The sequence below is a fragment of the Numida meleagris genome, chromosome 4, assembly GCF_002078875.1.
Source record: "Numida meleagris isolate 19003 breed g44 Domestic line chromosome 4, NumMel1.0, whole genome shotgun sequence".
In the NCBI taxonomy this organism is placed as follows: domain Eukaryota; kingdom Metazoa; phylum Chordata; class Aves; order Galliformes; family Numididae; genus Numida; species Numida meleagris.
In genome coordinates, this window is record NC_034412.1 from 50862799 (window position 1) to 50878795 (window position 15997).

General features: G+C 51.4%; 3 protein-coding genes across 6 annotated transcripts in view; all 3 read right to left on the reverse strand.

Annotated features, from left to right (window-relative positions):
- Positions 1-2655, reverse strand: part of LOC110398455 (ovocleidin-116-like) — a 3859-nt gene extending 1204 nt beyond the window's left edge. The window contains exons 1-5 of the mRNA XM_021396104.1: positions 2488-2655; positions 2349-2414; positions 1486-1533; positions 1257-1349; positions 21-1178 (exon numbers count right to left, since the gene is read on the reverse strand). Of these exons, the coding sequence (XP_021251779.1) occupies positions 21-1178; positions 1257-1349; positions 1486-1533; positions 2349-2414; positions 2488-2640 (1518 nt within the window). The 5' untranslated portion in view covers positions 2641-2655. The remainder of the gene's footprint in view (positions 1-20; positions 1179-1256; positions 1350-1485; positions 1534-2348; positions 2415-2487) is intronic.
- Positions 3114-5476, reverse strand: IBSP (integrin binding sialoprotein). 3 transcript variants are annotated; one of them, XM_021396824.1, is made up of 6 exons: positions 5018-5476; positions 4798-4876; positions 4184-4249; positions 3999-4055; positions 3800-3889; positions 3114-3723 (listed from the first exon to the last, which is right to left on the reverse strand). In XM_021396824.1, the coding sequence occupies exons 1-6, from the start codon at positions 5071-5073 to the stop codon at positions 3211-3213; spliced, it is 861 nt and encodes a 286-aa protein (XP_021252499.1). In that variant the 5' UTR covers positions 5074-5476; the 3' UTR covers positions 3114-3210. The 3 variants fall into 3 exon arrangements, with proteins under 3 accessions (XP_021252499.1, XP_021252498.1, XP_021252500.1); XM_021396823.1 differs by having other exon boundaries at positions 4798-5476; XM_021396825.1 differs by lacking the exons at positions 4798-4876; positions 5018-5476 and adding an exon at positions 4327-4438.
- Positions 6543-9234, reverse strand: DMP1 (dentin matrix acidic phosphoprotein 1). Of its 2 annotated transcripts, XM_021396301.1 has the most exons (3): positions 8699-9230; positions 8547-8582; positions 6543-8123 (listed from the first exon to the last, which is right to left on the reverse strand). In XM_021396301.1, the coding sequence occupies exons 1-3, from the start codon at positions 8864-8866 to the stop codon at positions 6915-6917; spliced, it is 1413 nt and encodes a 470-aa protein (XP_021251976.1). In that variant the 5' UTR covers positions 8867-9230; the 3' UTR covers positions 6543-6914. The 2 variants fall into 2 exon arrangements, with proteins under 2 accessions (XP_021251976.1, XP_021251977.1); XM_021396302.1 differs by lacking the exon at positions 8547-8582 and having other exon boundaries at positions 8699-9234.

The window sequence follows — 15997 nt, forward strand, 5'->3', positions numbered from 1 at the left end:
ACGCCAGGTGCTGGTGCCACCTCTTGCTGGACCCTGGCCCTGTGCCTCTCTGTGTCTGCTGTCCCCACCTCCCTGCTCTCTCCTTGCCCTGCAGTGGCCGCCTGGCTCCCTTTCTCGGGTGGTGTGCTGGCAGCAGTGCTGCAGTCCCCCGTAGTCAGCCCTGAGGAGGCTGTGCGTCTGGCACCCTGAGTTGTCATGGTGGGTGGAAGATTGTGTCTTCCCACTGGCCTCTGCCCACTTCTCCCCTTGACACTTTGGCCACCGGCTGCCATGGTGACAGTGACATCGCCGTCAGTGCTCTCCCAGGGGCTCGGGGCCCCCAGCTCTTGTCTGCTGTGGATGGCAGTGGCACCACTGTTTCCTGCAGAAGGGTGGCCCCCAGGGCTGCTGGTGGCACTGTCCCCATGGTGCAGGGTGGCTATGGTGACCGATTCCTCAGGATGTCCCTGGGACCTGGCAGTTACCACCGTAGGGATGACATTGGCCTCGCTGGTAGCACCAGTGCCGCCTACGCTGCTGTCATTCTCACCCACTTGGATATTGGCCCTTCCAATGAAAATCTTCACCTCGTCCTCCGGAGAGATATGTGTTTCACTGTCCAGTCCCTGGGTGATGGTGACATCGGGGAAGTATGCGAACTCATCTATGCCTTCCGCATCCACGTGGACGTCCTCCTTCTTGGTGACAGAGGTGATGGCAGAGTCTCCCGTCCCCACAGTGCCCACCTGCCCTTGGTCAGGCACAGTGGCATGGCTGCCACCCTCACCCCTAGCCCCCTCAACATCAGTGGCCCTCTCCCTCCCTTCTGTCACAGCCCCATCCACCAGGACCCCCAGTGTAACACCGTTACCACCATTGCCATCTCCATGAAGTCCATCAGGGTGGGCGCTTTGGGGGAGGCCATCTTCACCATCGATGATCTCCCCCAGCAACATCAAACCCATGTCGCCACTGCCTTCCACACTGGTCGAGGTGGGATGCACACCACTGCTGTCACCAATACTGGGGCGCAGAGCACGGCCTTCCCCTTTGCTTGCTGGAGTGATGTGGCTGTGGGGCTTGGGGCTGTCCTGGTCCTCTGGTACATGGCTGCTTCCAATGCCTTGCCCCGGGGCCTCCCCATCCACTTTACCCAGCCAGCGGCCATGGATTGTGCCCTGGTGGTTACCTTCTTCTTTCTGTGGGGGCATGGGGAGGGTGGGTGCAGGGCAGTAGGAACACCATGACATCCTGTGCCGTGCCCCCATCCTGCTTACCTTGACCTGTGTCTGGTTCTTCTGTGTGAAGATGGAGTACAAGTAATTGAAGATGTAGAAGCCGTGTTTGGCGTTGCAACCTTTCAGCAGTATCTTGGATGAAAGAGAAAAGAATTATTTCCTCCCATCACATCTCTTATGTGCCCCCTGCCCCCCATGTCTCCATCCCATGGCACTCAAGTCTTGTTTTTCTCCCTTTCCACACTCATTTTAGTGGTATGTGACCTACCTGGTGCTGTCCAGGGCAGTTTCCTCTTGCCCTGGCCGAAGGTGGCACCTGCAGGCAGGAAAGCACCAGTATTAGATGATTAATCTAATTAATCTGGGGTAATTAATGAGGTAGTCAGTAGGGTATATACTGGGATATTCCAGTAGGTTTACTAGTATGTTAGTTAATGGAGCATTAGATGGGCTATTCAATGCCTAGTTAATAGGGCAGTTGACAGAGAAACTACTGGGATATTTGATAGCTTACTAGATGGGTTAGTTAATGGGGTATTAGATGGGGTTGTCAGTGGGGTAGTCAACTATATATTTGATGGAGATAGTTAACAGAGTATTTGATGGGGTAGTTTATGGGGCATTTGATGGGGTTATTGATTGCAGTATAGGTATTTGGTGGAGTACCCAGTGGGATATTTGATGGGAGTGTTAATGGGGTATTGAATAGGATAGTTAATGGGATATTTGATGGAATATTCCATGGGATGTCAGATGGGGTATTTGACTGGGTAGTTAATGAGGTAGTTGGAGTATCAGATGAGGTATTCTGTGGAGTATTAGATGGGATATTGGAAGGGGTATTCAATGAAATAATTAGTAGACTAGTTAATGGGATAATGAATGGGATTTTGGATGGCATACATGATGGGGCAGTTAATGGAGTATTTTACAGAATAGCTGATGGGGTATTAGATGGAATAGTGGATGAAGAATTCAATAGGATAGTTAATGGAGTAGATAATGGGGTGTTCAGTGGGGTAGTTAGAGGGTCAGTTAATGGGATATTGGACAGAGTGGTTGATGGGGCAGTTAGTGGGGCATTAGATGGGCTATTCAATGGGGCATTCCCGGAGGCGGTGCCATACTTACGGGCGTGGGCAGCACGGTGCCCAGCAGGCAGAGGCAGAAGAGGGCTGCACGCATCCTGACCGGCTCCTGGGGGCACAGCATGACCCGCTGTGAGGTGCAGCCCCACGGTGCACTCTGGGGGTGGCCGGGAAGGGGTTACCTGTGCTGCTTGGAGCCCAGTTCCGCAGGCGATGCTGGGGGCTCTGTGCCCTGTGCCGAAATTTAAAGTTGCCCAGGGGTGCCCAGAGCCAATCAGCTCCAGCCCAGGGCCATTTGTCAAGGTCCGCGGGTGCCGGGGGGGAGTAATTTCCATCTAAAAATGTGCCTGTGGTGGCAGGCAGCTATCAAATGTTCCACCTGGCCGCACAAACAGAAAGCACGATGTATAAATATCTGCCCCGGGGCCGCAATTGCCTGATAATTAGTGCGGTGCCCAGCCAGCCCTGCTGCCGTGGGGACAGGGCCATGGGAATGCTGGCGCTGACGTGGGGACCTGGCCCTGACGTTGGCGGCCACCCCAGGGCCTTATCGGTGCATTTGTGGTTGTGGGGCTGGCCAAGGTGCAATGTAGCGAGGTTATTGCCTGGGTATTGCCTTATCTCCGCCATTAGATGCTGCACTTATCCCACCATGCCCCAAAACACTTTTTTGGAGGGGACCACATTGAGGTGCTTTCTGCTGGCTGGAAGAAGGCAATGTGCAAAGTCCTCACCCCAGACAACCATAACCCCATGACTTGCAGGGATCCCCAAGGTGCACGCAACATACGGTCAGAAGCAAACCAAGCCAGGTGCGCGAGCTCCACTCGTTGCTTTATTGCGTTTCTACGATACATGGATGACAATACCCAGGCCAGCGCGGTGTTGCGCATTCCACCACCCGCTCACTGGCTGTAGTAGTAATCCTGCCCGTAGATGTCATAGCCATGCCCCTTGTAGTAGCCATACTCATCTTCGTAGGCGCGGTAGCTGTCCCCACGTGCTGGCCCCTCCTGGTCTCCATAGTTGCCCTCAGTGGGACCCTCGTCCCCACGGGCCCCCACCGTCACCTCGTACTCCCACTGCTCCCCAGCCGTAGTGGCCTCAGAGCGCTGCTCATCGCCCAGGGTGGTTGCCTCATCCTGCGCAGTGGTGGCAGCAGCGGTGGTGGCTTCAGCTTCCTCCTCCTCTTCTTCTTCCTCTTCCTCCTCCTCATCATCATCTTCCTCCTCCTCAGCCGCCGCGGTGCTATTCCCATGGGGTGCCTCTGCCGTGGTGTTGGTGCTGGTCCCATTGACACTGGCATCCTGCTCCTCTACCTCTTCCTCCTCCTCCTCCTCCTCCTCCTCCTCCTCTTCCTCATCACTGTCCTCATCGCCTGAGTCCCCCCGTGTGCCCTTCTGGCCCCCTTTGCAGCCCTGCAGCACACAGGGATGGGACAATAAATAACCTGGCATCAGCCACATCTCAGGGCTCTGAATTCACAGAGCTCACCTGATGGGGGGATGCAGCATCACCCCCTGGCCCCACATCCCCGGGGGTCAGCCCCTCGCCTGCTGCCTGTGTACCTGCATGGGACGGTGCCTGTGGAGTGAGGAGGAGACACGACAAGAGGCTCACACTCATCCAAAAAGCTGTGGGATGCTTCAGATGCAAGTCCCTAAATTTCTCCGTGCTGGAGGCCCATACTCACCCCCCCTTCCTCCTCCTCCTCTGAGCCATCCCCCTCTTCCTCCGAGGAGTCACTGCCCTATGGGGAGGGAGAGCAGAGCCATGGCCATCTGTGTCATGAGCATCACGGCCTCAGCCCAGCGGCAGCTTTTTGGGGCAATATCCCTGAACATGAGGCTGGGGACATGCGGAACCCGACGGACCCACCTTGTAGCGATGCAGCGGCGGGTAGGCGTAGCGGTACAGGTAGTACCGGTGCCGGCTCTTCAGCACCTGCCAGGAGAGGGAGGGAGTCAGCCCCACGGCTTGGGGGGCTGCAATGCTCCAGTGCCATCGTGGCACAACCCTACCGCGTTCTCCTCCGAGTCACCCGCCCGGGCTCTGCGCAGCCAGCTCCTCGCCGACAAGGCGGAGGCGGTGGCCAGCAGGCAGGCAAGCAGCAGTGCCGTCCTCATGGTGCCACTGGGCCAGCACTGATTTCTTGCGGCTGCTGCCCTGTGGGATATAAGGCAGCCACGGCCCCCCCCGCCACAGCCCATCACCGCCCTGCCCTGGCTCTGCCCGCCCAGAAAACCCCCAAATTTTGACATGCCTCGCTGCCAGGAGGGATGCACCACGGCACTTAATTGAGGGTCTGGCCAGGGCTGGAGGGTATAATAATGTGCTGGGCCTTGGTTAAAGTAAATATTGGGAAATCTGGTTTGGGGGTTGTTTTCTTTTTTTTTTTCTATTTTTCTTTTCTTTTTTTTTTTTGCTGCCTCCCTTTTTGGGAAATTCTGCCACTGTAAAGCAACCCAAAAAAGAAGAAAGAGTGACCTCACCACAGTCCCTTGGGCGAAAGCATCGACAGAGAGAAGGCTGAGATTGCTAGCAGAGGAGACTGCCTGGAGACGTCCATTTCTGCAGCGTGAAGAAGAGACCACACAGGACAGAACCGCAGTGAGACCACCACATGGCCCCAGCCTCCCATGGGGTGACATGGGCTGGGGACACGGCGCTTCCCGTCAGTGCAGGTTGGACCATGCTAATTTCTGTCCTCACCTCCATCCCCACATCAGCATGGATGTTTCGGGGAACAGCTCATGCTGTTCCCACATCTGAGTGGGGCAGAGAGGTCCCTGTGGCTGCCCAGGGGTCCAGTGGCCCTGGTGCCCCCAGAGGCCACCCTATTCCCATCCCCAAAGGCACAGCTGCCCATGGTGTCCCTGCAGTCGTAATTACAGGGGACAAACAGGGCTGGCCACGGCTTTCAGCCAGCGCTGCCTTGGGCCAGGAAAAGCCACAAAAAAATAAAAATAAAAGGAAATATCTGAAAAAGCAGTGCGGTTTTCCAGTGCTAGCACTGCTCTCTCTGCTAAAGAGGTGAAAAATGTGGCACTAGGAGGGCACAATGGAGATGGGCATGGTGGCAATCGACAGTGGCAATGGAGATGGGGATAGGATGGGGATGGGGACAGGCACAGCTCGCTGAGGTTGGAGTCTAAATTTAATTGGAGAGTGCTGCCAGGGGTGATTTTTAATGTAATTAGAGGGACACTGGTTTAAAAAAAGAACTTTGACTCTAAAAGCGCTGATTTCACCCAAGATCTCTAAAAAAAGCTGGGGCATAATGACCGCGTACCCAGCGCCTATTTTAGCTGGCAGGGCAGAGCATGGGCTGGCACCAGCCAGCCCCATGTCCCCGTGGTGCCACACGTGGGGCTCGGCCCCACAGAGTGCAACCCAACACCTGCGGGCTCCACAATGGGCTCATTAGGGCGGGTGATGACGAACACAGGGCCCCCCAGGAGGAGGAAGAGGAGGAGGAGAAGGAGGAAGGCAAGGAGGGCACCCAGTGCTCTGCCCCATGGAGCCATGCTCAGTCCCAGTGCTGCCCAGCACGTCACGGCATGCAGTGGGTATTTTTGCAGCGTGGCGAGGCGGTGCCATGTCCCTGCAGCTATGCTGGCAGGAAACCTCAGCACCAAAAATAAGCACAGCAAACACGGGTAGGAGCGCACCGTGCTTGGCATCGGGATGCACCTAAATGCATCACGCCTAAGGTATGAGCACCTGATCCGGTTGCTTGCATCAACTCAATCTGTGTTTCATGCCATTTCCCATGTTACGTGGCAGGAAGACAGGTGAAGAGAATTAATGCTATGTGCAGTGCTGCTGCAGATCCAGATCCAGCAGCAACACGGGGCTGCAAAGCATGCACAACGAGCTGGGCAGCAGCACATCAGGAGGGTATTTTTACCAAGAGGAGTTTAGAAGTTCATGCACTGTGTTGGACTTTGTGCATTGTTAATGGACTCAGGGTACTGTGGGGGCTATGCTGTGCTGCAGTGGATCTGACACACAGCAGGGATGTGGGCTCAGCACCGGTTCTCAGCCAGCAGCAGGCAGATGCTGGCTCCCCTCTGCAGGTGCTGGCTCTGCTCTGCTCCAGATTCAGTTCTGGTGCACAGAAACCTGATCCCAGACACAGGAGCCAAAGCCGTGCCTCTCTCCAGCTGCGTACCAAAACCACTGATCGTGTCCCCTCTGCCCAGCCCTGAGAGCACATCACAGAGAAAAGCAGCAGCAGAGCTGCAGCGCTGGGGTCTGATTGTTTTAATGTGAATTAAGGACATACACAGGATACATTTCAGCATGGAGAGATAAGTGCCATGGACACGAAGAGGTTACAATAGAAGGCTTTCTGTACATTTCTTACAAAATATTACATACACACCCCTCAGCATGGTGCAGTGTGTGCCGGCATGATGCCGTGTGCGGCTCCCAGCAGCCAGGGCAAGGAGTGAGCACTGGGATGTCCCCACCTGCGGGTCAGGACTTGGGATTCCCCACACCCAGCCCCACCACTCGCTGCCCACATGGCCAGCCCTCACCCTGTCTGTCCACAGAAGCAGAGGCTGACCCAGCTCCACCACAAACAAATGACGCAGCGGTGCCATCAGTACCCGTCCTGGCAGTCGTCGTCGTCGAGCTCGGCAGCCTGCTTCCTGCCGTAGGCACCCGGCCGCCGCCTGCGGTTCTTCAGACTGCGCAGTGAGCTGGCATCCCCGCGGCTGGCAGCCTCCTGGGAGTGCTCATCATCATCATCACCATCATCATCGTCCTCTGGGGATGCACTGTTGATGCTCTCGGTGGATGAGCTCTCTTCGCTCACCACCTTGTCCTCCTTGCCCTCACTGTCCTCCTGGCTGCCCTCTGGGGATGAGCTCTGGCTCTCAGTTGATGCACTTGGAGCATCCTCGTCGGGCTTGGAGACATCCTCCTCTGTCTCCAAGCTGTCCTCTTTGGACCTGCTCTGCTCCTCTTCAGTGTCGAGGTCAGACACTGCGCTTCTGTCCTCTGCGGACACCTGCTCCTCTCTGCTGCTGCGTCCCTGGGGTACGTTCACCGCCTCCTCTGAGCCGTCCTCTGTGGACTCCTCATCTGATGCCTCCTGAGATGGGCTGTCCCCATCCTCCTGGGATGGGCTGTCCTCATCCTCCTGGGACGGGCTGTCCTCATCTTCCCTGGAAGGACTGTCCCCATCCTCCTGGGATGGGCTGTCTCCATCCTCTCTGGACTTGCTAGCCTCGCTATTCTCCTGTGAATGACTCTTCTCCTTGCTGTCCTCCACGGAGTTGGTGTCCTCAGTCTCTGGGGAGTGGCTGTTCTCATCCTCCCAGGGACTGCCGGAGGTCCCCCGGCCACGGCGCCTGCCACCCAGGCTGTCGAAGATGGAGGGGTCGTCACCCTGCATGCCTTCACCGCCCAGCCCAAGGCTCTCCTCATCATCCTCCTGGCTGCTGCTGCTGCCTCCTCCCCACCTGGAGCCGCCACGGTAGCGGATGTGGCGGCGTGGGGCCATCGCGCTCTCACTACTGCTGCTGCTGCTACTGTCACCATGTCCTCCAGTGTCCCCAGTGCCATAGGAAGGCCCTTCAACTTCTTCCTTATCCCCATCGAAGGTGTCATCCCCACTGTCATCCTCCTCATCCCCAGGCCAGGCGGGCAGCCCGTTGTGCTCAGCGAGGTCTTGCTCCACGTGGTTCCCAATGGCTACATCCCCATCACCAGTGTCCCATGGCCCCACGCTGGCATGGAGGCGCCCATGGTCTTCGTCACCCAGGAGAGGACCCAGCTCATTTGCCGCGTCCCCTGGTGCCGCATCCTGTGGGCAACACAGCACATTGGGTGCTCAAGCATCACTGCATCCCTGCTGCTCCCAACCACAGCCCCTCAGCGCTTCCCATCTCACCCTTGGATGATGGAAGGACAAGGCAGAGGGACAGCCCTTCTTAGCCATAGGCAGACATGACACTGGTCTTTCACAACATGTCATCTTGCACAGATACAAGTATACGGAGGCTTTGAGCTCTGGGAAGCCGAGACCACAGCATTTTGGAGCACAGAAACTCCTATTTTTTTTAGTGTGAGCACAGCATAGCATACCAGGTTAGCAGAGATGGCATGAGCTGAAGCCCCTCCAGCTCTAATAGCCCAAAGCAGTGGGCACAGCTCCCAGACCCACAGCACTGCTCCCCATCAGCACCCCACAAAGGACACCCTACAGCCATAGGACATGCCATCTTACCTCGGGCTCTTGGGGCACAGAGAGATGGCCAGGCACCTACACACAAATAGAACACCTTGGGTCAATTTGGGGCAGAACCAGCAAGTTTGGGAGCAGAACCAGCTGGATTCAGGGCAGAACCAGCTGGTTTCAGGGCTGTGCTGGGTACTTACGGGGTGGGCGCAGGCTGCAGCCCACAGCAGCAACATCAGCAGCACAGTCTTCATCCTGAAGCTGAGGTGTAGAAGCGTGTGGTGCCCGTGCTGCCGTCCCGGCACGGCTGCCTGGCATTTAACTGCTGCCCGGGGCCATGGACAGCCAATGGCACTGGGGCCAGGCATGGAGGTGTCAGCGGGAAACAGCCTCCCACGCTTCCTCCGGCGGGACGCCAGCCCCAAAAACAGCTGCTGGTGTGTGTGTGTGTGGGGGGGGGGAGTAAGCAGCCGGCCCAGCCCTGTGTTTTCCTTGCTAAATTTACCTCCTCAGTGCACACTTCCAGGCATGACGTGCAGGAAATGGGGCACCCACGCTGGACCCCGGCCCTGGGATGTATAGTGTGGGGCAGGGGGAAGGAACAGAGATGGGCACACATCCCTATGGGCATGCAGAGTGTGGATGTGCCAGCAGATGGATACATCCAGCATGAACTCCAGGGTCCACTGAGGCAAGTGTCCGGGTCCAGGACCATGCCAATTCCCCTGGAGTGCTACGTGCATTGTCTGTATCACACCATCACACCCCTCCTCCTCCTCCGTCTCACCCTGCAGATGAGGTGGGATGTGTTTTCCTCTTGACCTGTGACCAAATTATACCCCTGGCCCCCGCCAGATGTGAGCATATATCACCAGCCTTATTTTAGGCGCCTTAAACAATTACCACCTGCTGTTGTTTGGCTCTTGGCGTCTGGCCCACATCTAACTCAACCCCTGAAGACCCGGCGCCAGGGAACCCAAAAACAGGCAGTGTGCAGCCAAAACCCTGGGAAACAGAACACAGCTCAAAATTGGAGTAAAACGCCCCAGATTTCACGCATAGACTGCAGCACCTGTGTCCATCACCTTTCCCCAGGATGGAGATACCAGGAGGACAGCCATGCTCCTCACTGAGCTCTGCCATCATTATGCCATTCTCCAGCTAAATGCGTTGCTGTAGCTGGGCAGAAGCATGGCCACAGCCCCATCCTCGCACCCTGGATGGGAGGTGAGCAGCGGTGTGCCCACCTGCAGCAGGTGATGGCTCTCTGCTCCCCCCCAAAAGTGGTGCGAATAGAATCACAGAACCATTAAGGTTGGAAAAGACCTCTAAGATCACCAAGTCCAACCACCAACCCATCCCCACCATGCGCACTGACCATGTCCCTCAGCGCCACATCCACACTGTTCTTAAACACCTCCAGAGACAGTGACTCCACCACCTCCCTGATCCCTGAATCCCGAGCTTTGAGCATCAGGGGGACAAAAGAAACATAAATGCAATGAATGAAAGGGCACCTGGAAACACTGTTCCCAACAGCCAGCTCTGAGCATCCTGACCACACGCACCAATCCAACCCCAGCCCCCGGACTGGTGTTCATGTTCCTGTTCACGCCAGCTGCCTCGCATCACCTTTGAGGGACGTGGTGCGCAAGCATGGTGACACTGTGTGCATTGTGCTTTGCTGGACGGAAGTGGTCACCAAAAAGTGCTTTATGGATAATGTTACACATTACACTTCTCCAAATGTCTCCTTAATGCAAACACACACCTCAATACCAAAGCACATCGTGACATCTCACATCTACAGAGTGAATATAGCTCAGAAACTTTCAGGTTACATCCGTATCTACCTGGTGCTGGCTGAGCCACCCTTCCTGTTCTTGGTTTTTTTGTTTTTTTTTTAATTCATCTTTTTAAGAATTCGCTCAACTTTGGCCAATACAGAGCATTAGTTGAGTCAGTCTGGCTGAGGGGCAAAAAATAGCCATCTCCCTGTCTGCACTTTAAAATAGCTCCTCCCCAACGGGAGTCAAATGTTCCCGGGCCGGGAGAGATGTTTATTTCTCTCCCTCTTTTTTAAACTTTTAATTTCAGCTTGCGTAGGCAATGCGGTCAAACACGACACAGCCCAGCGCTGTGGCTCAGGGGCGATGGACTCAAGTCTCTAATACAGCAAGCGCAGCACGCCCTGGAGGACCAGCACCCGATTTAGCAGCCGCATACAGGCAGCGGCAGCAGCGTCGGAGCCACTTCCCGCGCATCACCTCCATACATTGGGGTGGGTGTGAGTCCTGGCTGCTGTTCTTCCTCATCTCCCACCAGGAAAATACAAACACCAATACAAACACAGTCACAATAGATTTATTTGAGGCTGATAATGAAAAAAAAAAAAACCACAAACGAAAGCAATACAAAACAGTAAAGCAATGAATGATTTTGACAGGCAGAGATCCCCCTTGGGTTGGTTTTGTGCTACACAAATAGGGCACCGATCTGCTCTGCAAGGAGGGATGAGCCCAAGGAATCTGCTTGGACACAGCCAGGAATTCCTTCAGTTATTTTAATAAGGAATAACAAGGGGATGGTGGGACGCTGGGATAAGACATACCTCATCTGTATGGCTCTACCTTGGTTATAGAAACACAGAAATGGAGCTGATGAAGTAATGGACTTAAAAATCCTCTTCTTTTTCTTTTAAATCTTATTCTGCATGCATTTGTTTTCATTTTCTTTCTAATGAGATGCCACATTTTATTGGCATTTTTCCACTCACTAAATTCTTAGGGGGCAGAAAATACTCATCGTCAGCTCGTACACACTTATTGTCACGCTCTGACCAATTCCTCATTTAGAGAGGGCATAGGACAGTGCCATCTCTCATTAAGAAGTGTAAGTTTTAAATTTCAGAAAGTCACGTGAAAACTTATACAGACTGCAAAAATTCCAGTCTGAGCTCTGGATGCCCTCAGGAGGCATTTGAGTTTTCATTCCTTGGGGGTAAAATGGATGGATGGAATCAAGGATTGATTTAAGTTGGTACAGAGGACAAAATTCAACCCCGTGTGATAATCAGGCATATGAACTAGCATTATACAGTCCCTGTAATTACCACTGCGATTATGCTCAGAGCTCCATCAACACAGTCTGGCTGAATATAGCTCCAAGCCCCCAGCAAGCCCAGGAGCAGGCACATCACACTCCAAATCAGACTCCAAATGCTCTCACACCTCTTTTTCCCCTCAGTAAACTGTTAAAAAGAAAAAAAAAAAAAAAGCATGGACACATAAGTAGAATATTATGGATACAACCACTGGTGTATTCACACAACTTCTTTATATATTCTGAAGACCACCTGAATTCCAAGATGCTTGTATTATTCCTAATGCAGTGTAAAGCATATCTGACTGAAAAGTCAAATTCTTTAACTTTCTGTATTTCAGAACCAGAACCGGCACTGAGGTTAAATTGCACTTGATACACAGGAAACCTGTGAATCCATCCCTTGTACCTGGTATGCAAATGGTGGCTCAACACCACTCCCTTGTGGGCACAGGTCTGAAGGTCTATGCCTGCACCGAGTACACAGATGAGCACAGCTCCAATAACAAACCTGTCCTTGCAGCTGCTCCTGCCTGGCAATACAACACTGGACAGGCACGTTACTAAGACAAGCTTCCCCCAGCTATTCCTCCTCTTACTTTGCTTATCATCATTCACTTAGTGTCCAGTCCCAAGTCTACAGACATCAGAAAGTATTTCTACACTGACATGGTTCCTGGGCACACAGCCCACAAGCACAGCCCTGAAACACAAATTGAAACCAAAGCAGAGATACAGAGTACGGGGACCACTGGCATAACATAGGTATGCAATGAGGTCTTGACCTTCTACTGTCAAACCACCATCGATGCCACCACACACCTCACCAGCTGTCATCTCGCCATCAGACACACTAGCATCCAATCCACTGTCCCATGTAAAATGCAGGTGGGGATAGGATATAATTATTCAGTTTCCAAGTGATATCATCTAAGGAGTCACAACAGTAATTTTGAGGTTGTAGTCTTCCAGGGAAGCAGCTACTTGGCTTCTTTCCCCCCCTGTACTTTACCATGACAGCACAGCACCTCTTCTTGGGGATGGAATCATCCATCCCTAAACAAAAGCATTCCCTAAAACAACCGCTCTGGCACACCAGGGCTTGCTGCAGACGTTCCCACTAAAGCTAGTCAGATATCGCAAAGAGAGATGTTCATGGCATACTGCAAAGCTTTGAATAAATAAGAAGGATCATATTTTCATTAATACACAACAAAAGGAAAAAACATAAGCTCTGAAAGCTCACCTCTCCTTTCAGACGCTGACTGGCTGACAGGACAGCAGAATTTCAACTCCAATAGACATCAATCAGTTTCCAGGCAGAGAAGCAGAGATAAAAGGGAAAGGGATTTATAGAGTTTCTCATGGGTTTTTGTCAAAGTTTTATTTTCTGTTTGGCCTACAAAAAGAGGGCTCGGCAGTGATGTTGTTCTTTTTTTTGTGTGTGTCTTGATTTGTTAGCAATAAACTCCATAGTTAGCCATACAAAAGTTAAGTTTCTGTACCTTTTAGGAGTGAATCCAGCTGCACCTAGGTCCTTACCTCTGTGGTTCAGGAGCTCAGAAAGCAATGGGGTCCTCTCCGCACCTTGTGACTCAAAGGTAGGGCCTCCTGGTGGGAGGTGTTGAACCCTATGCTATATGCAGTAAATAATCAAGTGTATCCAGCCATCCCCAAACTTGTCAGACCACGTTGTATTATACCAATAAACATGCTCCTGCTTCTCTTGCAGGTGAGGTGCACAGTGTAGCTGTTTCCACCCACAACAGAGCAGCTTGCAGATTTTCACACATAGATCAGCTCCCTCTGCTAGCACCATCACTATCCAAGAGGTGGCACAGCCAGGGCAACAGCACTGAAACAGCTAACTCAAGAATTATGTAAGACTACAAGATTCCAACTTTTTTAATTATTATTATTATTTTTTATTATTACTTTTTTTTTTTTTAATTTAGAGCTTGGCTTTTCTCTCTTTTTCTTTCTTTCTTTCCACGGACTTGCATGCACTTTGCACAATATATTGAAATAGCACTGCAAAACTTAGCAAGGACCAGCATCCTCCTTGCTTTTCTTGCTTGCAGACAGGCAACGTGACTGCCCCAGCTGACCTCTTGTTCAGCTCTTCTGGGGCCAACCAGAGTGACAGAAACTATTGCACCCGCTCCCTTTGGCACCCCTCCCCCTGAAAGACCAAATATGTCCTTCCCACACTATGGCCGAGCCCCACTGGCCCAGAGCCCGTGCGCACTGAATGGTTTTTCTCATTTGATTAATTCAGCAGAATTTCACTAATTCATCCCCCAACCTCTCTGCCTCATCCAGTGGATGCCCAGGACGGTGTTTCATTTCGATTTACTCAGATCCAGAGTCAGACCTTGCTCCTCAGAAGCTCACAGAAAAACACTTTCTGAAAGATTCCATATTCAATGCCAAAATATACCGCAGGAAAAAGCAGGAAAATTTTGCAAGGCTCACGGATTTCCAGTGCATCAGTGGCTAACCAAGTAGGAGCACCTCTTCTACTGCTATGGTACTGTTTCTTCTTAATTTTTCAATTAAAACCTTAAATGTCTTTTATGTAATCCTCTATTTTTTGTTGCTAGATTTTTTTCCCACCAACTAAAATAGCTAAATTTTTCTTAGTGTATTGTTGTTTGTTTTAAGGATAAATCATATCAGGTATTTATGCCTGGAGCAGTGTTTTGTAGAAGAGAAAGTACAGTGTAATAATTGTGTTGAAGAAGTTGACCTTTATCTTACCAATGAGACCATTATTTTCCTTCTGATCCTGCAGAACAATAAAGCATTATGTGATGACCAACAAAAAGTGTACAATCATCCACTTTGAGAGCTGCTGGGTGACCTGTTTCCCAACACCTGCCACATCTCCTGCAGCATCAGTTCAGGAGCCTCCTCAAACAGAAAGGGACACAAAAGGCGAGGTGCAGCCTTGTCCCTTTCCCTAGGCAAGAGCTGAGGCAGGAGATGTGGTTGGTCATGAGGAATCTTTCACAAAGGTGGTTGTACAACTGGTAAAATCCTGCAACAGGTACAGCATCTGCAAAGGAAATGCAGATTCCAGGATATGATAACAGTCAATTTTTTTTTAATCAAATATAGAAAATCATCCTGGCTGTTTAACAGGTCTCATTTTGGCACTCCTCAAATGTAATCAAAATAGCTCTTTTTGGCTTGAATTTGACTTAACTACATGGGGGAAGGGATGGGGGGGAGTATGGAAGAAAAAAAAAAACAGAACTTCATAGAAAATAAAATTAAATGCCTCATTTTGTAGAAAAAAAACATAATAGATCTAACAACTTACAAAAAGCACACATGAATTGTTTAAAAACCGTTTCCAAGGTGTCCTGAAATAATGCTGTTTTTCATATTATTGAACTGAGCAGCCATTAGGACTTACAGCCAATGACTTTTGCAACCAAAGAACAGGTAATGTCAAAGAGATAGATTCTCATCACTGGTGCAGAGTAAAAGAGTAGAATAACTTTCTCTTTTGGGATCTACTTCCTAATTACACTCTCTTTGTTGACCCCGTTCAGATCCAGCTCTGTCTTTGCTGTGTATGTACGTACACATTAATCAGTTTATGTGCATGTATGTGTGTACACACACACACTCCTACAAGAACTTTTGAAACAGACTGTGCTTAACCAGCTGCACTTGAAGAAAATCACACGCACATCTTGGAAACAGGAAGACTTTGTACAGTTCTTAGTTTCCATACTGCATTTCATGACTTCCCCTCAGATACTTGTACACAGAACTTGATCCATTCACAAAGATGAATGCTGTGATTGATTATCACCTGCCCATGAGGTCCACATATTTGAAGTATTTACCAGTGAGGATGTGGGCATCAGCATCTGCATTTCCTGCTGAAATAGGCAATGGGCTGATTTCAAAACTCATACTGCATCATTTCTCCAAGGTATTTTGGGGTACGTGAGCAAAAGCTCAGTTCTGAAGCCTCTGTTGTTTAAACGATTATGAAAAAAAAAATTGCAGTGTCTTATCACATTTTACTAGACTCCATTTTAGAAAACTCATCACCTAAGTTCCCTTCTCAAGGGACAAGCATTTGTGTCCACTGTACACAATGAGATACTGAGTTCCAAAGCTGAATTGTCTTCTCATTCTCTTTCCTGAATCCTGGACAACTGCCACACTCATTAATGGTGGCAGATAAGGCACCTCCATTTCTCTAGAGTTAGGTCTAATGACAAAGGACTATGCAGAATTTTCTCCTGCTGCCAGAGCTGAAACTAGGTCAGTGTACATGCTTGCTTTTGTTTATCACAAGGCATTTGTCACCTTCAGCTGCAACCTCTGCCAATTAATCATTTCTGGGTGGTGTTTCACAAGCCTTGAGAACGTGA